The 24,807-nt window shown below is 42.0% G+C and overlaps 1 protein-coding gene across 6 annotated transcripts in view; it reads left to right on the top strand.

Annotated features, from left to right (window-relative positions):
- The window catches only part of DYM (dymeclin), a 279,747-nt gene that overhangs the window by 34,007 nt on the left and 220,933 nt on the right, over nt 1-24,807 (top strand). For all 6 annotated transcript variants that reach the window (XM_087885550.1, XM_034401768.3, XM_034401769.3 and 3 more), the window contains exon 4: nt 24,047-24,099. In XM_087885550.1, coding sequence (XP_087741676.1) covers nt 24,047-24,099 — 53 coding nt within the window. The remainder of the gene's footprint in view (nt 1-24,046; nt 24,100-24,807) is intronic.

The following is a 24,807-nucleotide window of genomic DNA, read 5'->3' as shown; positions in this document are numbered from 1 at the left end:
ACACTCCTCAGTTAACCCCAGAATGACTTTATCAGAAAGAATGCAAGTGTATAAATATACACAGCGGAGAACACAAATCCTTTAGAAATTGTCTTTTAAGTTGCCTCTTGCATTGGTAAACAAGAATCACTACTTTTAGGATGGATGTTGGAATCCTTTCCATTCTATTTCTGTGTATGTTGTCAGGACATTTTTAACGTTATCCCTGTAGTCATGCTGATTATGGCAAGATAGGAAGACATTTTTAGCTCTCTGTTGTCTATGCAATTAGTTGGTACTTATGGCATCCATGGACACCAACTAGCAGTCGAAAGACATGATGAAAACTCCAGAACACATAGACAGGTTTAACTATAGTTTCACCTGGGAAACTGAGCATCCTAGACCAAGCCAGGTCCCAAAACACCAGAGAATTCCTGGAAGCCAGGCACTCAGACAAATCAGCCATCAACTGGCACATTGAGATAAACAATATCTACATACCATTCAAAAGAGACAAACAAAAAGCCAATAAAGAAACAAAAAGACTAGAACACTTCCTCAACAGTAATCGACACCCAAATAAGGAGAAATTAATTAACACAAGACCAAAATTAATTAATACTAGACAAACAATCAGGAAGTATACAAGACTTCAAACAACTCAGACAAACTACCCTGTTCCCCTGAAAATAAGACATCCCCTGATAATAAGCCCAATCGGGCTTTTGAGCGCATGTGTGAAATATTTTGTTTTATTTTATGTTTTATTGGGTTTGTTTTATTTGTTGTGAGCCGTCGTGAGTCCTAGGGAGATAGGGCGGCATACAAATTATATTAAATAATAAATAAATAAATAAATAAATAAATAAATAAATAAATAAATAAATAAATAAATTTTTTAAAAAAATAAGCCCTCCCCGAAAATAAGCCCTCCCCAAAAATATTTAAACGTAGGTGCAGCTGGTCCCTGCCATTTCCTCTGGTTAGAGTTAGGGAGACAGAGCTGGAAATCAGGTAAGACGGTAAGAGGAGCCCCATCTTGTTCTACGTGCCTCAAAATAATAAGACCACCTCGAAAATAAGGCCAAGCGCTTATTTCGGGGTTCAAAAAAATATAAGACAGGGTCTTATTTTCAGGGAAACACGGTAGCTAACAGTGAACAATAGCCCAATCAAGGAACCATCAAGACCACTCCCACTGACACTGACAGGGCAAGCCACTAATATATAAAATGAGAGCAAACCCCATTCCCTACTAGCACTGATGATGTCACCTAGTTTGGTAATGAAACGTCTGAAAGAAAACAACCAAGCTCACAGAGTACCAAGGACCTCCACATGACATTATTTTACCCGTAAGACACAGGTGTCAAACTTGCAGCATCACGTTGCTGTCATGTGACGTATTTTTTTCCCTTCGCGGAGATGGGTTGGGTGTGGCCTGTGCGTGACGCATCTGGCCTGCGGGTCACCAGTCTGACAACCCTGACTACCAGAGCCCTGGTAGCGCAGCAGACTAAAGCACTGTTATTAACATCAGCTGCCTGCAATTACTGCAAGTTCAAATATCACCAGGCTCAAGGTTGACTCAGCCTTCCATCCTTTCTAAGGTAGGTAAAATGAGGACCCGGATTGTGGGGGCAATAAGCTGACTTTGTAAAAATATACAAAAGTATGAAGGCTATTGCTTAACGCATTGTAAGCCGCCCTGAGTCTCCAGGTAAGGGCGGCATATAAATCAAATAAAAAAAACAAAAAACAAAAACCCTGCTGTAAGAGAAAAGACTAGCAGCTCAGGACTCTTCCATCAACCGGACAAATAATTTGTTTTTCATGCTAGTTACCTGGGAGAAATCCAAGAAGTTTGTTTCTCACTGTCTTTGTCTTTCAATGTTGCTAGGGCCTCCTATTGGAGAGGATATTTACCAGTGGTGAAATCTGTTTTTTTTTTACTACTGGTTCTGTGGGCGTGGCTTGGTGGGCATGGTGTGGCTTGGTGGGCGTGGCAAGGGAAGGATACTGCAAAATCTCCATTCCCACCCCACTCCTGGGGGAAGGATATTGCAAAATCTTCATTCCCATCCCACTCTGGGAACAGCCAGAGGTGGTATTTGCCAGTTCTCCGAACTACTCAAAATTTCCGCTACCGGTTCTCCAGAACCTGTCAGAACCTGCTGCATTTCATCCCTAATATTTACGCTTCCTGCTTTAAAAAAAACTTTATTAATAAGGTCAAATCCATAGTGTCTTTAGTTTTTAAGTCTGGGTGTTTTTTTTTTCCCCCTTACGTTTGCTGTATCTCTGCTAAATACACTCCTGTGCTTGAAAAAATACCATTTACCCCCTGTTGCTAGTAAGTTTTTCGAAAGCAGAAAGGAGCTTGAAGTTTAACAGTGCTACACTATGGACTAATGAAAAGGATCTATATTGAAGAAACTCGTGGTTTTTTTTTTTGCTTGGTACTGGTTCATTTCAATTGAGCAGTGCCTTTGTACAGGTTATGACGCATAGGAAATGTAATAAATATGAAGTGTTAGTCTGCTGCTTTCATGTCACTTCATGAATCTTTGCAGATGACACATGGGCTTATTTTCTGTCCAAATAGGCAAAATCTTTGCCTTTGTAGTTCTCCCAGAAATCAAACACCACCTTTTTTTCTCTCCCTTCCAAAATTTAACCATTATTATTGCATGACAGTTGACTTGGAAAGTTTGCCTTTGGTTCCCAAAGACAGTTGTGTGTTGTCAACACCTTGAAAGGTTTAGTTATCCAGCTCTTAGCAGTGGGGGACGATTTCGTGTTAATTGTTCACATATAAACTACATGCGTTTAAGCAATTCATTCATAATAGGTTGATAATAACATTTAAGCCTTCACTGGGTAACTGGGGCCATCTATTATGGAAAGTACTTTGTAAAACTATAATCCTGTAGACATGTATGATAAGTCTTTGTATATACAGTGCCGTTGTTTTGCTTTTTTAAATCTTTTCCTTTTTTTTAAACAAATTCACTTTCCCTGTTCTCTTTAATTAAATCAAGCCTCTCTCCACTTTATGGGAAGGTACTATGATTATACCTTTTATAAAGTACATGATTATACCTTATTGGAAGCTGTTATGATGAAATGCATTCCTCTTGATAACTTTTACTTAACTATCGCACTTTGGTTAAATAATGAATAAAAACTTTTTTCCCCTTATTTACTCTGTGGTGGGTTGCCGCTGGCTCGGACCGGTTCTATAGAACCGGGAGTAAAACTGGCGGGAGGCTCCGCCCACTGACCCTGACGTCATCAGACGTGATCTGCGCATGTGCAAAAGCTTCTGCGCATGCACAGAAGCAAGGCGCATGCACAGAAGCAAGGTGCACACGCGATCTCGTTGCAAACCGGTAGTAAAGGTAAGTAGAACCCACCCCTGTATTGAAAATAGGAATAACTCAACATGCCAGCAATGAATATTGGAGAATGTGGAATATGTTTGAATGTATTAGACTCCGAGAAGGAACTCTGGATACTTAGGCCTTGCTAATTTTTGGATCCAGCTGTACTCAATAATATTTTACGGTGCAGATCCAAGCCATTCATTGGGTTCAGATATGATAGTAAGCTCTGATTTAACTACAGCTTATTCAACAAACTAAACATGTTAAACCCAGGGGTGGGTTCTACTTACCTTTACTACCAGTTCGCATCGCGCCCGCATGCGCAGATCACCTATGATGACGTCTAGGTCAGTGGGTGGAGCCTCCCGCCGCTTTTACTACCGGTTCTTACGAACTGGTCCAAACCAGGGGCAACCCACCACAGACTAAACCATGACAGTTATGGCTGATTGTATTGTGCCACTTAAGTGCTTGAAATAATATTCAGAAATGAGGACAATCTTTATTAAAGGTAAGATGCTATCATACAGTTTTTTTAAAAAAAGACATTTAAATATTTAATTGCTTGTTATATTGCTTTTTTTCAATGAAAATGTGTAAGTTTTCCCGCCCCAGCATTCTGTGACTGTCCTTTTGGAGTCCTTAATGCTCTCTGCGCTTGATTTTTTTTGCTTGGAGACATTTCATAACTTATCTAGGTAACATCATCGGAGTTAGTGAGTCTGGGGTTTGCTCCCTGTTTATATACAGTAACTCAGGGGTCCCCAACTCCTGGTCCATGGACCGGCACCAGACTACAGCATGCCAGCAGCTGGGCTGCACAAACAAGCAAAACCCCATCCGTGGGATGCAGGCAGCACGCGAAACCACACTCCCTCTGGGCCGCAGAAAAACCTCTCTCTACGGAACTGGTCCCTGGTGCCCAAAAGGTTGAGGGCCGCTGCAGTCGGTTGCTCTGACAGCGTTGGTGAGGGTGTGGTTTTTCTCCTTGGTAGTTCCTTGATTAGGGTATTGTTTTCTGCTTGATTGTCTGGTGTTAATCCCTGCATATCTGGGCGTTGGCTGCTACAGAGGATGTGTTCTGATCTTTTTGTTTCCTTCTTAGCATTTTTAGTCGCTTGAAGTGTATGTAAATATGGTTCATATCTGTGTGTAATGATGACTGATTTATCCGAATGCCAAGCTTCCAGGAATTCCTGAGTGATTTTGGACTTAGCTTAGTCTAGGACGTTCACAGATTCCCAGTTGAAACCATGGTTTGAGTTTGGTCATGTGTTAGGAAATTAAGCAGTTTTCATTTCATGTTCTGATGTCTAATTGGTATCCATGGATGTCTTCAGTCTTCTAGACTTCTGCCTATATAATTGCTGTTATAATCCTTTAGACCAGGGGTGTCAAACTCAAGGCCCATGGGCTGGATTTGGCCTGGAGGTGCTTAGATCTGGCCTGCTGGGTCACCCTGGAAACAGCGAAGGATTGGCCCGCAGTGCCTCTGCCAGTGAAAACGAAGCTTGGGAAGGCTGCGTGCGGCCCTCCTGGGCTCCGATTTTGGCCGCAATGGCCTCCTGCAGCCCTCTGCCAGCAAAAAATGGAGCTCGGGAGAGCCGCGTGCAGGGGGCTGCAGGAGGCCGTCACAGACGAAAACACAGCCTGGGAGAACTGCGTGAGCCCTCCCAAAGTTCGTTTTCACTAGCAGAGGGCTGCAGGAGGATTTCCCCCAGCCCCACCCAGACCATGACAGGTGGCCCTGACACGAGTGACGTCGAGCTGGCCACCCCCTGGCCATGCCCCCCCCAAGGTCAAACACAACCCTGATGCAGCCCTCAATGAAATTGAGTTTGACATCTCTGCTTTAGACTGTAGATTGTAGGTGAACTACTGTCCCCCCCCCCTTCTTGGGCTACTGGGCCTTTTGGTTTACTCAATAGGATTTGGAGGGCTTCAGTTAGTTTGTATGCTATGGTGATGCTGCATAGTTATGATAGTCTGTTGGTTGTTTCTGAGCTGTTTTTTGTTTTTTGATGTACAGCATCCTTTGATAGTGGTTTCAGTGGTCAGGGATTTTTTGATAAAGTTCCGCGGGCATCCATTTTGTTATGGAAATGTTGTATAAGGGGCTCTGTTTCCTTTTTCTGGTGTTCTGAGTTGCTGCAGTGCTCATCTGAATAATGTTCTTACGGGAAAGTTGGATTAATTTTGCAATGGAGCACTTAGCTAGTGTGGGTCGTATTTTCATAGACTTGTGTTTCTAATTTGCTGCCGTTTCCTCTGCTGATGAGAATATCCAGGAAGGGTAGTATTTTGTTGTTTTCTTCGTCCCTTCTGAATTTTAATCCTTTGAAGATGTTGTTGATTATTCCATGTTATCTTCTCTAGTAGTTTCTCAACCACATACCGGATCTATTATTTTTAGTTATATGTGCCGGAGTGTTATAGTTTCTAGATGCTGCATTATAATTCCTGCTATGAGTCCTGAGAGTGGTAACCTCATGAGTATTCCTCTGATTTGTTGGTATATTTGTCCATCAGACTGAAAGTAGGTAGTAAAGCAGAAGTTGATGAGGTCCAGGATTCTGGGTACAGTATTTCAATTTTAGCGAAATGGAAATGTTGGTGTATTGGATTAGGTTGGATATGTTGTGTAGTGTTTCTGCAGTAGGTTGTTGCACTACTTTTCACTACAATTACAACCAGCCTACCTTCCATAGACGACCCATATATTGCACTGGTCAGAAGGAGCCCTGAGAACATATCTATAGACTTCTCACATCCTGGACATAAACTGTTTCAACTCCTCCCCTCCGGATGGCGCTAAAGAGCTTTGCATGCCAAAACAACTAGACACAGGGACAGTTTTTTCCCCTTGTGGCATCACTCTACTGAATACCCAATTCCCACAGCACTGTCTTATGCCCAGCCAGTTCGCACCTATTCGGGAGAACCGGTTGTTAACTTTCAAAGCAGTTCGGAGAGCCAGTTGTTGGAAGAAATCTTATTTTGTTTTTTTCTACTTTACAGGGCTAATCCTGTAAGGAAGGCAGGAAAGAAACATTGTGGTGTTGTTTCTAGCCTAATCTTTATTGCCCTGTTTACAGAAACTGTCTCTCTGGTTAACCCTTATTACATTGAAACAGCTAAGGCGAAGCGTCCACCGACGTGAGTGACGTTGAGTTGGCCACGCCCACACGGTCACATGACCACCGAGCCACACCTACCGAGCTGGTCATTAGGGCAGAGAACCGGTTGTTAAATTATTTGAATCCCGCTACTGCTTATGCCTAAGAATACTTACCCATATAGTAGGGCTATCGTATTATTATCCTTCTTATCTTCTTTACTACCTCCTCTTATTGGTATTGTTATTATGATTATTTGCTCTGTTGTTTTGCATGTACACAGAGAGCTTCTGCATTGAAGAGAAATTCCTTGTATATCTAATCATACTTGGCCAAACAAAATATTCTATATTTTAGTCTAGTCTAGTCCAGTCCATATTCTATATTCTGTATTCTGTATTCTGTATTCTGTATTCTGTATTCTGTATTCTGTATTCTGTATTCTGTACTCTGTACTCTGTACTCTGTTCTGTTCTGTTCTGTTCTGTTCTGTTTCCCTGTTCCTTGTATCGTCTTGTCTTGCATTCCATTCCATTCCGTTCCACTTTTGGGTCTATGGGTTTAAAGTGTGCTCTGACAGCAAACCATCATTTCTCCTTCTTCTATTTTTAGGTCTTTGGGGGTTTTTTTTGGAGGCCTTGTAGTTGACAAAATATTTGCTTCTTTCTGTGAGATGTCCAAGCTATTTTGTAAGATCTTTTGGCTATTTTTATGTTGGAGTCCCTGGTAACAATACAGTTTCACAAAAAGGTATTTTTGGGGGGTGTAGGAAATGAATGACTGCTTTTGATTTTCCACTGTTCTTTTTTTGTGATTCTCCCTTTCTTGGTTAGGTTGTTAAGCATTCTCTTGGTTGTCTAGTTTCTGTATTGAGTTGGTGTTTCCTGTCTGTCTTCCAGTAATTCTTTGGGTTTTTGGCATATACAGGTAGTGGTCCTTGACTTATGATCACAATTGACCCCAAAATTTATGTTGCTTAAGTCAGAACTGTTTTGTCCCATTTTATGACTTTTCGTGCCACATTTGTTAAGTGAATCACTGCGGTTGTGAAGTTAGTAACATGGTTGTTAAGTGAATCTGGCTTCCCCATTGACTTTGCTTGTGTTGTGGTCTGTCAGCGGCCTGTGCAGCTAGTAGCTGATTCCGACAGCGAGGAGGCTGGTGTGGTGCTGCGCCAGCAGCCTGTGCAGCTGGCATTCGAGTCAGACAGTGAGGAGGCTGGAGAAGATGTGGTGCCAGAGGCGGGGATTTCGCCAGGGCCTTCAGAACCTCCAGAAGCTCCCATAAGTGAAGAGGAAGAAGAGGAGGAGCCTCTTCTTGATGCACGGGCGCGCAGAGCTGCCAAAAGGCAGGAGTGGCTCCTCAGGAGGAGATCTCCTCGAGAGTAAGGCTTGGGGCTAATTGGCCACTCCCTTAGCCTATTTAAGGAAGGACGATGACTGAAGCAATTTGCAGGGAACAACTTTGTTCACTCTTCTTCGCATCCGGATCTTAGTTCTCTTATCAATTTCCTGCAAATTGCTTCTGGGCTTTCTGCCAACCATAGTAAGATTACAATTATTTATTCTTTGGATTCTTGTAGGCTGTTAAGAAAGTTAATTAACAGCCTTTGTTTGAAAAAGACTGATTTAATTTAGTAAACTAAGGTTTGTAGAGACTTGGTGTGTGCTGCGTTCTTTGGGGTCCGTAGCTGGGGCAGAACAGCTTGTTAGAAGGTCACAAAAGGGGATCACATGACCATCGTAAATATGAACTGGTTGTCAAACAGCCGAATGTAAATCACATGACCATAGGGAGGCTGCAACGGTCATAAGTGTGAAAAATGGTTATAAGTCAGTATTTTCAGTGTTGTTGTAACTTCGAATGCCCACTAAATGAACTGTTGGCATCAGGGTGGATAAAAATCAATGATTTTTTTAAAAAAATCAAAAAAATCAGATTTTTTTTATTTAAATCGGATTTTTTTGATTTTTATCAAATTTATTTTAATAAAAAACTTTGGGGGTAAATATCTATCGTAAGATAGTTTTCTATTTAAGATACATAAGTAATTTAGTTTATTCAGCATGAAATGGAGTTTAGTTATGTAGCATGAGACTGTATATTCTGCAACACTGGGACTATCGGTGAGTCAACAGCGGGTCAAAGGAGTAGCAGAGATGACAGTTGCTCTTTAAAAATTATGATTTAAATCGAGTTGATTTAAATCAAGCCTTTTTACTAGTGATTTAAATCATGATTTAAATCGTGATTTAAATCAACTCGATTTAAAGCAAATCCACCCTGGTTGGCATTGAAAAAAGCAACAGATGACAAGTTTTCACACTTACGGCCATTGTAGCAACTCCATGTTCACTTACTCCAGATTCAGGTGCTTGGCATGTGTTTATGAGAGTTGCACTGATTGTGTGATCACCAGTTGTTACCTTCCCTGCTGGCTAGAGGCACTTAACTTCTGTGGCAAAAAGATAAAACGGTCATAATTCACTTAGCTCTCTTTCTTAGCAATGGAAGTTTTGGGCCCAATTGTGGTCATAAGTCAAGGACTATCTGTAATTCCAACAACGATACTGTATTTAGAAACGTAGTGATCATAACGCAATAAAGCTGCACAATATTTCTGTAATCAATTAATTTAGTACAGGTATGTGTTCTGCCAGCAATCCTTCTCATCTTTACTACTATCTTTTCCTATTGGTAACTTACGGTTATATCGCATTTGCCTGAAAATAAGACCCTGTCTTATATTTTTTTGAACCCTGAAATAAGCACTTGGCCTTATTGCCATGCACTCAAAAGCCCGATTGGGCTTATTATCAGGGGATGTCTTATTTTGGGGGAAACAGGGTATTACTTTATTGTTTGTATGTACACTGAGAGCTTCTGCACCGGAGACACTATTGGTCAAGTATGTCTAATCACACTTGGCCAATAAAGAATATTCGATCTCTGGGCATTATATCTACTATCCTGGCTTATTGCCACCAGCTAGTATCCTCTACTAACTAAGGGTTAGTTTTCCAACCCTGTTGGTGCCACTAGAGGTAATCCTCGATTTACAGCAGTTCATTTAACGACCGTTCAAAGTTACAACGGCACTGAAAAAAGTGATTTATGACCATTTTTTCACACCCCATGATCATGTGATCAAAACTCAGATAACAGATTAACAGAGTTGGAAGGGATCTTATAGGTCATCTAGTCCAACCCCCCGCTCAAGCAGGAGACCGTACACCATTTCTGACAAATGGCAGTCCAATTTTTTCTTGAAAGTCTCAAGTGATGAAAAAAAAAAAGTGATGGGAAAAAAAAGTGATGAAAAAGATGTTTGGCAACTGGTTACGACCGTTGCTATGTCCTGAGGTCATGTGATCACCTTTTGCAAACTTTTGACAAGCAAAATCAGTGGAGGAAGCCAGGTTCACTTACTAACTGATCAACTGCAGTGACTCACTTAACAACTGTGACAAGAAAGGTCGTAAAACGGGGCAAAACTCACTTAGCAAATGTCTCACTTAGCGACATAAATTCTGGGCTCAATTGTGGTCGTAAGTCGAGGACAACCTGTATAGTTTCTTATGAGTCATTTTGTCTTTAAAAATCGTGTTGGTAGTTATCTTCCTACAAAGACTACAAGTTTGAGTGGTGTTGCTTAGGTCTTTTGAACCAGAAAATGTTAGATGGAGAATTCTGCTGGGAAATAGCCAGGGGTGGGCTTCAAAAATTTATGAAGGGGTTCTCTGCCCGGTTGCTGGGTGGGCGTGGCCTAGTCGGCCTCCTGCACCACGGCAGGGGGGGCATTTTTGCCCTCCCCAGGCTCCGGAGGCTTTCCTTGAGCCTCCGGGAGGCCGGATATGGGCCTGTTTCTGACCTTCCTGAACTTCCGGTAGGCCCGTTTTTCGCCCTCCTCGAGCCTCCGCATACGCCCTGGACTTAACCTGCATCCAAAACAGGCTGCGTGGGGACTCCTGGGAGGGGCGGGGTGGGCGGGGCCAGCCAGGAGTGGGATTTGGGGGTGCACAGAATCTTAGTGCACCTCTCTTAGTGCACAGAATCTTAGCTAGAGGTTCTCCCGAACCCTCAGAAGCCCACCCTTGGAAATAGCCATTAAGATTTTCAGCTCCTATATCCCTGTGGCTCCATATATTTATTTTGTATTCTTAGAAGACAGAAAAGGTTTTTGTTTTTTTTTTCCTTCCTGAACTGTACCCAGAGATGCTTGTTAGTTGAATTATTCTGGGTTTGGAATACATCTTGATCACCAGAAGCCAGCTAGAGTGCTCTAAAATGTGGAGCGAATTAAGGAAATCCTGATTTTTACATTGAGGAGACTGTGATGCGTGCTCAGTTCTTCTTTTTTTTTTTCTCCTTCTCTTTCTTTTTCCTTCTTCTCAACCATTTGTTTTTAATTATACTTGTCTGCTTCTTGAGTTAAGAAAAAAAAAAAAGGACCACCTAGGAGATGAAGCTTCCACACTTCTCGTGTGTAATCAATAGGATGTTTTTAGACTTCCTGGCTTTATATTCCTACTCCAGCCCTTTGCTTCTGCCCTGCGTGTGCGTTTCAGTGTGGGAGAGAAAAAGAGTAATCCTTACCACGGAGTGATTCCTCTCAAATGGGTTTGCATGATCAGCTACTCCTATTAATTATTTTTAACGATCATGCTAGATTTATCGGCATTATGCCGGGTGAGTTCCTGTGGTCTCTCAGTGCCTTGCAATAAATAATATCTCCAGTGCTCAGCAGACCCCAAAGATGCATTCTTTTTCTAGTGGTGTTGCTGTGCTCTGCAGCCGTCCGACATGCCTGAACATTTCTGGAAAGGCAGGGGGGGAAAAAACCTGGCAGAGTTTGAGCTTTGATATTCTCTCTTACACTTTGGGACAATATGTCTCGACCGACCGTGGCAACTTTATTTTATTCTTTATTTTATTGGTTCGATTTAATAATAATAATAATAATAATAATAATAATAATAATAATAATAATAATAATAATAATAATAATATTTATTGAATTTCTATACCGCCCTTCTCCCGAAGGACTCAGGGCGGTGAACAGAATAAGATTTCATATACATATAATATATATATATATATATTTATAAACAGTAAATAATAAATTGAGTCAACTTAGTGTACCTGCTAAGACCTTGGCATAGTGTTAAGGATATTGGTGTTGTGTTACCAACCAGCAGAGTAAATGCACAAGAAAACGTTGCTGAGAGCAATGAATAAGAGTTATGCAAACTGGTTTATCAAAAGCTTACTTTATAGTAGAAAAACAGTCTCGTAGTCTTTAAACAAATTCCAAGTCTTTGCCAGTTAAATCAGTCCAGTAGTTACAGAATCTTCTTACCCAACAAACATTAGTTGGTCCGAATAACAAACTCACTCTGGTTCCCAAACCACGATGGTTGCAGTTCCATCAAACGATGATTAGCAGATAACAACTCCTCTCAATGATAGCTTATCATAGCATCTTCATTATCTCATCATCTTCATACACAATGGCAGCATAGCATAGCAGCTTCTGAACATGTTACAATACCTTGCTTAAATAATCTCACAACCAGTCATTATGTAATTACAGCATGACTCAGCATTAAAGTCACATAATACATTTACAGATTAAAGTAACAGTACCCTTATATTGCCTGGACAACTAGTTAGGCTCAAACCATACCCTAACACATAGAATTTAGATGTTTATGCTAGCCCTGCTTGTTGAAACAGAAAGGTCTTCAGGGCACGTCGGAAAGTGCGAAGATCTGGGATTATTCGTATTCCAGGGGGTATTTTGTTCCAAAGAGTAGGTGCCCCCACAGAGAAGGCTCTCTCCCTTGGAACTACTAGACGACATTGTTTTAATGATGGTACTATGAGTAGGCCTACTCTGTGAGAGCGTATTGGTTGGTGGGAGGTTATCGGTTGCAGCAGGTGGTCTCATAAGTACTCAGGTCCTAAGCCATGGAGCACTTTAAAGGTAAGAACCAACACCTTGAAGCGCACTCGGAAGGCCACCGGAAGCCAGTGCAGCTCGCGTAGAAGAGGTGTTACATGTGAGCACCATGTTGCTCCCATAATTACTCGCGCAGCCACATTCTGGACCAGTTGGAGCTTCCGGGTGCACTTCAAGGGGAGCCCCATGTAGAGAGCATTGCAATAGTCAAGTCGGGAAATGACGAGGGCTTGAGTGACTTCTCAAGAAGACTTCTCCTTCTCCGGAGACTCAGGGCGTCTTACAATGCGTTAAGCAATAGCCTTCATACTTTTTGTATATACCTGCTTAGTAGGGCTTTCGCCCCCCCTCCAAGCGGTGTTCTTTTTTATACAAAGTCAGCTTATTGCCCCCCAAAAATGGGTCCTCATTTTACCTCCCTCGAAAGGATGGAAGGCTGAGTCAACCTTGAGCCTGGTGAGATTCGAACTTGCAGTAATTGCAGGCAGCTGGTGTTATTTAACAGCACTTTAGTCTGCTTTAGTCTGCTGCGCCACCAAGGCTCTAACTTTTAAGATGTATAGACTTCAACTCCCAGGATTCCCCAGCCAACATTTTATAACATTGCAAAAAAAAATTAAAGACACTCGAAGGATACCACTAAGTCAGTTAAATTTGTCTGTCTGTGTCTGTCAATGTGTCTGAATCAAAGTCCCATTTTTGTTGCTGGCTTCTCACTTAGAAACACTTTTCTGGCACTATACAAAAATAAAATGAATAAATGAAAGAGCTTTAATGCTCTTTCCAAAACCAACAGTCATACCGAATCCAGGGAGAATCCGAGGATGAAGAGGAAGCCAACGTATTATTCTATTATACTACATTTATATCTCTTAAAAAAAAAAAAGCTCAAGAAGTCATACTTAAAACAAAAAAAATCTATAACGACAATGCAAATGGGGACTTGCAGATAGTTCTCCGCGGGGCTGATGGGGGGGGCGGGGAGACGGGACGGATGCCTCCTGCAGCACCGTGCCACTGCCCCCCCCCCGCACCCCATTTTTGGCCTAGACAGCTTCCTGCAGCACTTTTGCCGGCCATAATGGGGTGCATGGGGGGCTCATTTTGGTTGGCAGGGTGCTGCAGGAGGCTGTCCAGGCCAAAGCGGGGCACGGGGGGAGGCGTGCACAGCCTCCTTGCGCCCTGTTTTTGCTAGCAGAGGCACCGCAGGCCGGTCCTTTGCTATTTCCAGGCCAGTCCTGTGGGCCAGATTTAAGCAGCCCGCTTACTCTAGGCTCCATCAAGTATGGTTCCTATAATACATCGTAATATGGGATTTGTTCTAGTAAAGACTAAAAAATAGAGCTAGAAATTAAAAATTGGGAAAATGCCATTATGCATATTGTTATATGATAGACACTATTATAGTTAATATGTAGAAGTAAATGTTAGAAGTTAAGATTACTATTATGGAGGCTTAAAAAAATAAAAAATAAGGGATGATGTGTAGAAACATAATACCTTTTAAAATGGGAATTGTTGTATCAGAGGCTAGTAATAAGACATAGAAAGTAGTAATTGGAAAAAACACTATTTTATATACTGCCACAAAATAGAATACATTATAATTACAATGTATATGTAAATCTGAGAAGCTGAAAGAGTATTATTATGTACATTTAATTAATATCATCATTGGTATCAAGATTTTGTATAAAGTAAATTGACCCAGACAATGTACTGTTCAATGCAAAAAGTTAAAATCTCGGGTGTTTTCCCACGTCATGTTAAATAAATTATTTTAAATGTTTAAAATTCTGGTTAAAATCCTAGCTTAAAATCTTCTAAAAATCCTTACAGAGCACTCTGCAAGGTCCTTTAAAACCTTAGCTAAAATCCTACCAGTACCTTAAAAGTATATTATTATATATATACATACATATATATATATACACACACACACAAATTCTGGAGAACTGATAGCGGAAATTTTGAGTAGTTTGGAGAAATACTACCTCTGGCTGGTCCAGAGTGGGGAGGGAATGGAGATTTTGCAGTATTCTTCCCCTGGAGTGGGGTGGGAATGGAGATTTTGCAATATCCTTCCTCTGCCATGTCCAGCAAGCCACACCATGCCCACCAAGGCACGCCCACAGAACTGGTAGTAAAAAAATTTGAATTTCACCACTGACATACATACATACATACATATATATATATATGTATCAGCAAAATATAAATTTGGTATAAAATGGTTTGTCGTGAATGTGACTGCTTGAGGGCTCCTGGATTGGAGGTGAAAGGGGAAAGGGATGCAGTACGCTCCCTCCCACAAGATGGGGTAGACCAGGTGCCTCGATAGGAAAACACTTAATCTCTCCCCTGGCTCAATCTGATGAAGGGAGGAGAACTTGTGGCTCAGAGGTTAATACAACTGCCTAACATGCAGGCAGTCCAAGTTCGAATCCAAGTTAGGGTATGACTAGCTGATGAGAGCTAAATAGCTTGAAATGGATCTATACTAGTCTCCTTTATTTCTTTATCAGCGAAATATAAATTTGATACACACACACACACACACACACACACACAGACAGAGTATGATTCCTGGAAGAATCACTTCGTTGAATCTTATTCCCATAAGGCTCTGCTCTGAGGATAGAGGAATAACCAGACCACCCTGAAATGAATTTGCTTTCCTGCCTGGATCTCTAGAGGGTTTGAACCTCAGCCTGCCCATCAAGTAGATCTACCAGTATGGAAGCCCATCGAGGACACGGAGGGATGATATATAATTATCCCATGAGTAGGCAGACTGGGAATGAACCAAAACATCCTCGCAGGAGTATACTTGAGCTTCAGGATAGCTCTCGAGTGGATTTCTGCTGTGTGCTCACTCTGACCTTTTGCGGTGGTTTTGATTGCACAAAGTGGGTGGCAAACAACTTGGGAAGAAACAACTTCTGGCACCGGCGTTTTCCTGACCTCTACTTGCTGTGAGCACTATTAGCAGCAAGTAATGCTGTTTATAGCAGGAAAGACCCTGACATAACTTTGGACAACAGTGTTCAAAATCACTAAGGCAGTGTTTCTCAACCTTGGAAGCTTGAAGATGGGTGGACTTCAACTCCCAGAATCCCCCAGCCAGCGCTGCTGGCTGGGGGATTCTGGGAGTTGAAGTCCACCCATCTTCAAGCTTCCAAGGTTGAGAAACACTGAATTAAGGGTTCTTGGTGGGTTTGCATGAAGCAGGTCGATTTCAGATAAAAAATAAAAATACAGGACATGCGAAGGCAAACATGGAAATACAGGTAGTCCTCGACCTACAAACATTCGTTTAGTGACCCTTTGAAGCAGGGGTGGGTTCTAAATTTTTTTTACTACCGGTTCTGTGGGCGCGGCTTATTTTGTGGGGGTGGCTTGGAGGTCATGTGACTAGGTGGGCGTGGCTAGCTGGTCAGAGTCATTTCTGGAAGGTCCTCACACTTACGACCAGTCCTCGCACTTACGACCCGACTCATTTGTTTGCTTTTAACACGGATCAGCTGTAGGACGGCCCTTTGAAGCCCCGAGGCAAGAGTTTAAACAGTTTTTTCCCTCTAATCATCAGCTGGGACTCAGGAGGCAGCAATAGATTGGGGGTGGGACCAAATAAAAGGTAAAAATAACGTGGGGGGGGGGAGAACCGGTTCGGTGACGTCATATTGTCACCGCTGCCGGCTCGGCTGAACCAGACCGAACCGGGAGGAACCCACCACTGCTTTGAAGTTACAGCGGCACTGGAAAAAAAATGACTTATGACCATTTTTCACACTTAATGGCTATTGCAGCATCCCCATGATCACACGATCAAAATTTGGACATGCGGCAACAGGTCCTATTTATGATGGTTGCAGAATCTTGGGGTTCATACGATCGATCGCCTTTGGCTACTTTCTGACAAAGTCAATGGGGAAGCCAGATTCACTTAACAAGCGTGTTACTAACTTAATAACTGCAGCGATTCACTTAACAACCATGGCAAGAAGGGTCTAAGGTGGAGCAAACCTCGCTTCACAAATGCCTTGTTTAACCACAGAAATTTGGGGCCCGATTGCGGTTGTAAGTCAAGGACTACCAGCATCAGGGTGGATTTGATTTAAATCGAGTTGATTTAAATCACAATTTAAATCATGATTTAAATTACTAGTAAAAAGGCTTGATTTAAATCAACTCGATTTAAATGATAATTTTTAAAGAGCAACTGTCATCTCTGCTACTCCTTTGACCCGCTGTTGACTCACCGATAGTCCCAGTGTTGCAGAATATACAGCCTCCTGCTACATAACTCAGCTCCATTTCATGCTGAATAAACTAAATTATTTATGTATCTTAAATAGAAAACTATCTTACGAAAGATTTTTACCCCAAAAGTTTTTTATTAAAATAAATTCGATAAAAATCAAAAAAATCCGATTTAAATTAAAAAAAAAATCCGATTTAAATAAAAAAAATCTGATTTTTTTGATTTTTAAAAAAAAATCATTGATTTTTATCCACCCTGACCAGCATAGAGATTGATGTGTTTCGCCATAATGGAGAAATATAACCCTCAGTTTCTTGGGCCACTCAAGGAAAATGGCCGTTGATGGCCATGATTCCCCCCACAACCACTTGAATGTTACACAATATACCGGTGATGGCGAACCTATGGCACGCATGCCCGAGGTGGCACACAGAGCCATCTTTCCAGGCCACGCTAGCTGTCACCCAACTCACTTGCAGCTGGGCATGCGCACGCGCCCCAGCTGGTGTTCAGGCTTCTGGTGCGCATGTGCGCAATTCCGTAGACCCAGTTGGTCTTCGGAGCTCTCCTGTGCATGCACGCACATTTGCGCGTGTGCATGTAATGCATGCATGAAAGTTGTGTGCATGCGCAGATGGTGCAATTGCGTGTGCAGTGCACGGGGAGCCACGCGAAAGCCACGCACATGCACAGAGGGTGTGGTTGCGCGCGCAGCACACGGTGGGAGCTGCACATATGTGAAGCGTATACCTTTTTGGCACTCGGTGAGTAAAAGGTTTGCCACCACTGCGATATACCTTTCTGCATCATTCTCCATGTGTTGATGAACATGAAGGGAAGACCATTTGTTTATGCTGGATGAGACCATGAAAGCAATTACCCAGATTTCTGGCACATCTTCAGAGTTTGGGCAGACAGCATGGTCTTGTGTTTCAAAGTAGCTTCAGAATTGTAAAGAGGATATATATATATATATATATATACCATCTCTAGTGGATTTGTGATGAAGTAAAGAAATACTGGAAATCAGATTTTTATCCTAATTAAGAAGGTCTTCAAAAGATATATAAACCGGAAGGTTTCCTGTTAGGTTTGACAGACTCTTTGAAGTTTATTACTATAGGTGTTAACAGCGGTGAGAATTCAGGTAGTCCTCGGCGTAAGGCCACCATTGAGCCCAACAATTTCTGTTGCTAAATGAGACAGTTAGGTGAGTTTTGCCTCCATTTTATAACCTTTCTTGCCACAATTGTTAGTTAAGTGAATCGCTGCAGTTTCAATTAGTAACACGGTTGTTAAGTGAATCTAACTTCGCCCTTGACTTTGCTTGTCAGACGGCTGCAAAAGGTGATCACATGATCCTGGGTCACTGCAACCGTCATAACTATGAGTCAGTTGCCAAGTGTCTGAATTTTGAAGATGTGACCACGGGGATGCTGCAACAGTCATAAATGTGAAAAATAGTCGCAAGTCAACTTCTTTCAGTGCTGTTGCAACATCAAACGGTCACTAAATGAATGGTTGTAAGTCAAGGCTTTCTTGAATGCACAAAGATGGGAGGGTACATTAATTCCCACCGTAGAAGAATGGATGGTTAAGGCGATGGCGTTGGCAGAGATGGCAAAATTGACTGTTTTAATTAAAGAGAAGAACTTACCTAGTTTTGTTTCCATTTGGAAACCACTTCTGAATTTTGTACTCGAAACTGAAAAAAAGGAAACACTAATTTTAGATTTTGAGGGTTAGAATGTTTTTCTTGTTATAAAAATGGCTTGAAATATTTAGAAAGGTAAAGCAAATGATTGAAGCTGTAATCCATTTTGTATTCTGCTGCGATGAAAAAACGTCGGAAATCACTACTTTTTTCGTTCTTTTCTATGTCTCTTTGCACCTTTCTCTTTTTAACTTTACTACTGTATTTTTTGGAGTATAAGACGCACCTTTTTCCCCCCTAAAAGAGGATGGAAATGTTGGTGCATCTTATACACCGAATACATCCATTTTTGACCTCCCAAAGCCCTGCCCCGCTCGTTCCATTTTTTGTGAAAAACAGGCCTGTTTTTTGCCCGATTTTCGCAAAAATGGGGGCGTTTTTGCCCTCCCCCAGTCCCCAGGAGCACTCTGCAGGCCACCCAAACCCTCATTTTTCACAAAAACAGGCAAAAAATGGCCTGGGTTTTGCCTGTTTTGCGAAAAACAGGGTGCGCAGATGATTTGGGAGGCCCTCAGAGTGCTCCTGGGAGAGGGCAAAAACGGAGCCATTTTTGCGAAAAACGGGCAAAAAATGGGCCCATTTTTGCAAAAAATGGGGCACGCAGAAGGTTTGAGAGGCTTGGAGAGTTGCTCCTGAGGGCCAGGGAGGGCAAAAATGTTTTTTTTTTCTTACTTACCTCTTCAAAATCGTGGTGCGTCTTATATACCGGTGTGTCTTATCGTCCGAAAAATACAGCAATTTTTATTTGTATATTTTATCTTACAATAAAGTTTAATAAAACTGATAAAAAAAAAAAAAGAGTATGTACTCCCATACAAAGAAATAACTGATCTTTCCTCAGAGGTTTGAGTTCTGTTGTTAGGAAACTAAAAATTGGGGACATCACATAAAACAAAAGGCTGGGACTTGCCATCAGCAAATAATGGGTGGTTACCAGAATTGGCTAAAATTTGGAGTTCAGTGATAATACAGTTGCTGATTGCACAGTTGTTTTATGAACACATTAATTTTTTTATCTTTTGATGAAACTAAATTGGCAGGAATAGCCAACACCCTAGATCCGTGATGGCGAACCTATGGCACGGGTGCCACAGGTGGCACGCGGAGCTGTATCTGTGGGCACGCAAGTGTTGCCCTAGCTCAGCTCCAGCACGCATGCGCACGCCGGCCACCTGATTTTCGGCCTTTCCGGGCCCACCGGAAATCAGGAAAGAGGCTGTTTCCAGCCTCCAGAGGGCCTTCGGAGGGATGGGGAAGGCAATTTTCACCCTCCCCAGGCTCCTAGAAAGCCTCTGGAGCCTGGGGAGGGTGAAAAACGGGTCTACCGGGCCCAGCGTGCCAAAAGTGGGGGGAGCGCAGGGAGGGGGGGTCACACATGTGCGGGGAGACACGGCACATTGAATTATGGTGGGCACACATGTGCACAAAACCCCCGCGCTCCCCCCACTTTTGGCACGCGACGGCAAAAAGGTTAGCCATCACTGCCCTAGATGATAGGCTCAAAATCCAGATGGATCTTGACAGACTTGAACACTGGGCCCTCTCTAACAAAATGAAATTTATTGTAGAGAAAAGTGAAGTCTTACCTTTAGGCAAGACAAACCTAATGTACACATATAGACTGGGTGAAACCAGGCTTAATAGCAGTGACTGTGAGAGGGACCTTGGAGTCTTAGTGGACAACCAAGTAAATATGAGCCAGGAGTGTGCAGCGGCAGCCAAAAAAGCCAATGCTATCCTAAATTGCATTAACAGAGGGATACAATCTAGATCAAATGAGGTACTAATACCACTCTATAAAGCCTTAGGAAGACCGCAACCTAGAGTACTGCATCCGTTTTAGTCACCACACTATAAAAAAGTTGTTGAGGCTCTGCAGAGAAGAGCAACCAAGATGATTAGGGGACTGGAGGCTAAAACATATGAAGAACGGTTGCAGGAACTGGGCATGGCTAGTCTAGTGAAGAGAAGGACCCGAGGAGACATAGCAGTCTTCCAATAGTTGAGGGGCTGCCACAGAGAGGAAGGGGTCAAGCTATTTTCCAAAGCACCCGAAGGCCAGACAAGGAATCATGGATGGAAATTTATCAAAGAGAGATTCAACCTAGAAATAAGGAGACATTTTCTGACAGTGAGAACAGTCAACCCATGGAACAGAAGTTGCCTTCAGAAGTTGTGGGAGCTTCATCACTGGAAGCTTTCAAGAAGAGACTGGACTGCCATCTGTCAGAAATGGTGTAGGGCCTCTTGCTTGGGTGGCTGGCTGGGGGTTGGATTAGATGACTTACAAGGTCCCTTCCAACTCTGTTGATCTGTTAAAAAAGGAGATACAATTGTTTGCAGAAGTTTACCATGTGTTTACACCAGGGGTGAAATGTAAAATTTGTTACTACTGGTTCTGTGGGCGTGGCTTGGTGGTGGTGGGGGTAATGTGACTGGGTGGGCATGGCCAACTTTTTTTTTTTTTAAACTGTTCAAAACATTTTTTCTAATGCTTTGAAAAGCCTCTGCCGATCAGGCAACTCAGCTGGGATTGTCAGAGACTTTTCAAAGCATTTTTTTTTACCACCTCTTCGGCCAAGAGGTTGCAGAAAAAAATGCTTTGAAAAGCCTCTGACGATCCCAGCTGAGCCACACGATCATCAGAGGTTTTTTTTTTTACTTTTAAAAGCATTTTTTCGTCGGAAGAGGTTGTAGAAAAAATGCTTTTAAAAGTAAAAAAAAAAGCCTCTGATGATTACGTTGCTCAGCTAGGCATTGGGGGGGGGGGGGGCGGCGCCAGGATTTTTGCTACCGGTTCTCCGAACCACCTGCCCCCATCGCTACCGGATCGAGTGATCCGGTCTGAACCGGGAGCATTTCACCCCTGGTTTACACATTAACAAAGCATCTTGCTGTTATTTGATACTGTGTTCTAGGGCCCTTTTTCCATTTTATTTTTTGGTAGGAAAGTGTTCTTTTTGGTTTCAAGATAGAATCTCAAGCAGTGTTTCTCAACCTTGGAAGCTTGAAGATGGGTGGACTTCAACTCCCAGAATCCCCCAGCCAGCGCTGCTGGCTGGGGGATTCTGGGAGTTGAAGTCCACCCATCTTCAAGCTACCAAGGTTGAGAAACACTGATCTAAAGCAACCTTTATCTGTTAGCCCATTGCTCTCATGAAAAACTTTGTGCAGGACCTAGACCAGTGGTGTGTTTCAATTTTTTTTACTATCGGTTCTGTGGGCGTGGCTTGGTGGGTGTGGCTTGGTGGGTGTGGCAGAGGTAGAATACTGTAAAATCTCCATTCCCACCCCACTCCAGGGGAAGGATATTGCAAAATGCCCATTTCCTCCCAATCATCTGGGACGTGGGAGGCAGAGAATAGATGGGGGCAGGGCCAGTTAGAATTTTTACTACCGGTTCTCCGAACTACTCAAAATTTCCACTACCGGTTCTTCAGAACTGGTCAGAACCTGCTGAAACCCACCTCTGGCCTAGACCTGGGTGTGTGTGTGTGTGTGTGTACATTTTTGCAGATAAGAGTAATTTATTGCAAACTTGCACAATCATAAAAACAACAAGGAATACCGAAGTAGTGATTTTTGGTCAAATGAGCAATGCTTTTAGCCATACTAGTATTTCGGTATTAAATAGGATTGGCTTTATCAAGCAACAAGGATGACAGCCTTAAAACCAACCCTTCAGAATAAAACCTTGATGTAGATGTAGGACGAGTCAACTCAATCAGTCAATCTTTTGAACTGGGTTGAAATGGGCAAAACCAGGAAAGCACTCAAACAATAATGGTGATAGCAGTTAAGTTAATGAGATTTGTCATTATTCTGTATATGGGGTGCTCTGTGAGCTTGGCTATTTTCTTGCAGATGTTTAATTACCCACCTAGGTAACATCATCAGTGCTAGCTGAAGTTACCTAGTTGGGTAATAATATGTATATAAAAAAACATCTGAAATAGGGATTACAAAAATTCTTGAATGTGCAGAAATGGATAAAATGACTATGGAAATAAAGGAAAGAGAAGATTTGGGTTACTATAAAATGTGGAATAAAATGTACGAGTGGCTAGAAAACAGAAACCAAAATAAGAAATAGGAGATTTAATCTAATATCGATTAAACAAAAACCAAAAGCTATTAATTATCATTAATGTTAAATCACTGATTATGTAAATAAGTATAACGTAAATATATGTAACAAGTGTGGTTATAATAGTTATCAAAGTTGTTATAAAGGATAGTAAGATAAAGTAGAAGAGTTGAATATAAAAGCAGAATATACCTGCCAATGCAGAAGGCTGTAAAAATAGTACATATTGTTATGTTTGTCTTGTTTTTTACTGTGTTTTTTGTCCTTTTTTCCTGTTTTTAAAGGTGAAAAATGCTTAATAAAAACTATTTTAATAAAGAAAACATCCAAGCTCAAAACAGCATATAGTTCAGCCCTGAGCTACAGATGTCCTCTTTTGTTGGTCTTCTGCCTATCTTGCAGGGCAACTCAAATTTACATTCATTTTAAACGTGGTCAGGGTGATATTGAATAAGTTGTTATTCCTCGTATCTAAAATATGTCCTAATCAGTGGTGGGCTGCTGCCGGTTCTGGCCGGTTCTAGCGAACCGGTAATTCCAACAATCAGCTGGCCTCACCCTCCTGCTCCCACCCTATCCTGTCCTATATTTCCTTCTTTCTGGCTCAGCTGATTCGCACAGCACAGCTGATTTCCGCACCTCCGCTTACTATTTACCAGGGCTGCCGTAGAAGGTAAGCAGCTGAGCTTCAAATTGCTGTATTTTGAATGCTGCACGCACACGAGTTAGGCGCGTGTGTGTGAAGTGTATGCTCACAGAACCGGTTGTTAAACCGGTGGCAGCCCACCACTGGTCGTAATACAAAATATGTCCTCAACTTACGACCACAATTGAGGCCAAAATTTAGGTTGCTAAGTGAGATATTTGTTAAGCGAGGGTTGCCCCATTTTCTTGCCACAGTTATTAAGTGAATCAGAGCAGTTGTTTAAGTTAATAACACGGTTGTTAAATGAATATGGCTTCTCATTGATTTGGCAGCATCCTCATAATCAAAATTCAGATGCTTGGCAACTGACCCAATTGTCTCACTTAGCAACGGCACTGAAAAAAAGTGACTTACGACCATTTTTCACGCCTTTGTAGCAGCCCCATGATCATGTGATCAAAACTCAGATGCTTGGCACCCGGTTCATACGTATGACCGTTGCCATGTCCCAAGGTCATGTGATCCCCTTTTGCAACCTCAAGCAAAATCAATGGAAAAGCCAGATTCACTTAGCAACCGTGTTACTAACTTTTCAACTGATGTGATTCACTTAGCAATGGTGGCAAGAAAGGTCGCAAAATGGGGGCAAGACTCAGTTAACAAGCATCTCACTTAACCCCAGAAATTTTGGGCTCGATTGTGGTTGTAAGTTGAGGACTACCTGTATTGGATTAGAAGTCCCTTCCAACTCTGTTGTTCTGATCCCTCATTTCAACCTTGAGATACAACTATTTTCCTTTTATCAAAACCTCCCTCTGTCTGAATGGATGATGAATTTGCCCAAATTCAACAGCATCAGGTCTAATAAACATGTTTCTTTTGTTTTCAGCGCCGAGTTAAAACTTTTGGATGAAGCTTCTGTGTCCGTCTGCAAGTCTTTAGGTAGGACGCTGCAGTCAGCCGAGCCTTTCTTTCCATGCTTCGTTTTTCTTTCCGTGATGTGCATACTCTCAGCTTTCCTAGCAAATCGCTCTACAACCCTTTGTATTTTTGATGCATTTAATATCTCCCATCTGTGGCCTGCGCACAAGATTTTTTTTTTTTTTTAACCCACTTCGTTTTAAGGCCTTGAAGTAGTCATATTGTACCCGCATGTGCTATTTAAGCCAAACGTTTTCACAAGTTTTTGCTTTATATTGCATGCTATCACAGGAAGTGGCTTGGGTGCAGTTATAGTGGAACAGGTTGTTTTTCTAACTTTTTTTTTTTTAAAAAAAGGTTTTTAATGCATTTATTCAGAAGATAATCTGTGTAGGAGGTAAAAGCAGAAATGGAAACATGATCATTGCTTGGTAATGGATGTCAAATGCTTCTTCAAAACGCTGCATTTTGACCCCGTCTGAAATCCCCCCCCCCCGAAATTTAAACATGAACAAAACAATTGGCTTTCCAAACTCTGCCACAGTAGAGTGATTCAGATCAGTAGTTTTTGAGATCTGGGACTTGGTCAGAACTTTATGAAACTGCCACCTGTGGCTTTGTCTGAACTTTATGAAACTGTTTGAAACGTTAGAATCAGACATGGGAAACGAGAGGGTTACTATCAAGAGCTCCATCTTGAATTTTCTGTGGAGATTCTCAGTCATGGTT

This window comes from Pantherophis guttatus, chromosome 2, assembly GCF_059756535.1.
Source record: "Pantherophis guttatus breed Tessera chromosome 2, ASM5975653v1, whole genome shotgun sequence".
NCBI classification, from domain to species: Eukaryota; Metazoa; Chordata; class Lepidosauria; order Squamata; family Colubridae; genus Pantherophis; species Pantherophis guttatus.
Note: the sequence above shows the minus strand (reverse complement) of the source record. Positions and strands in the feature narration are given on the sequence as shown.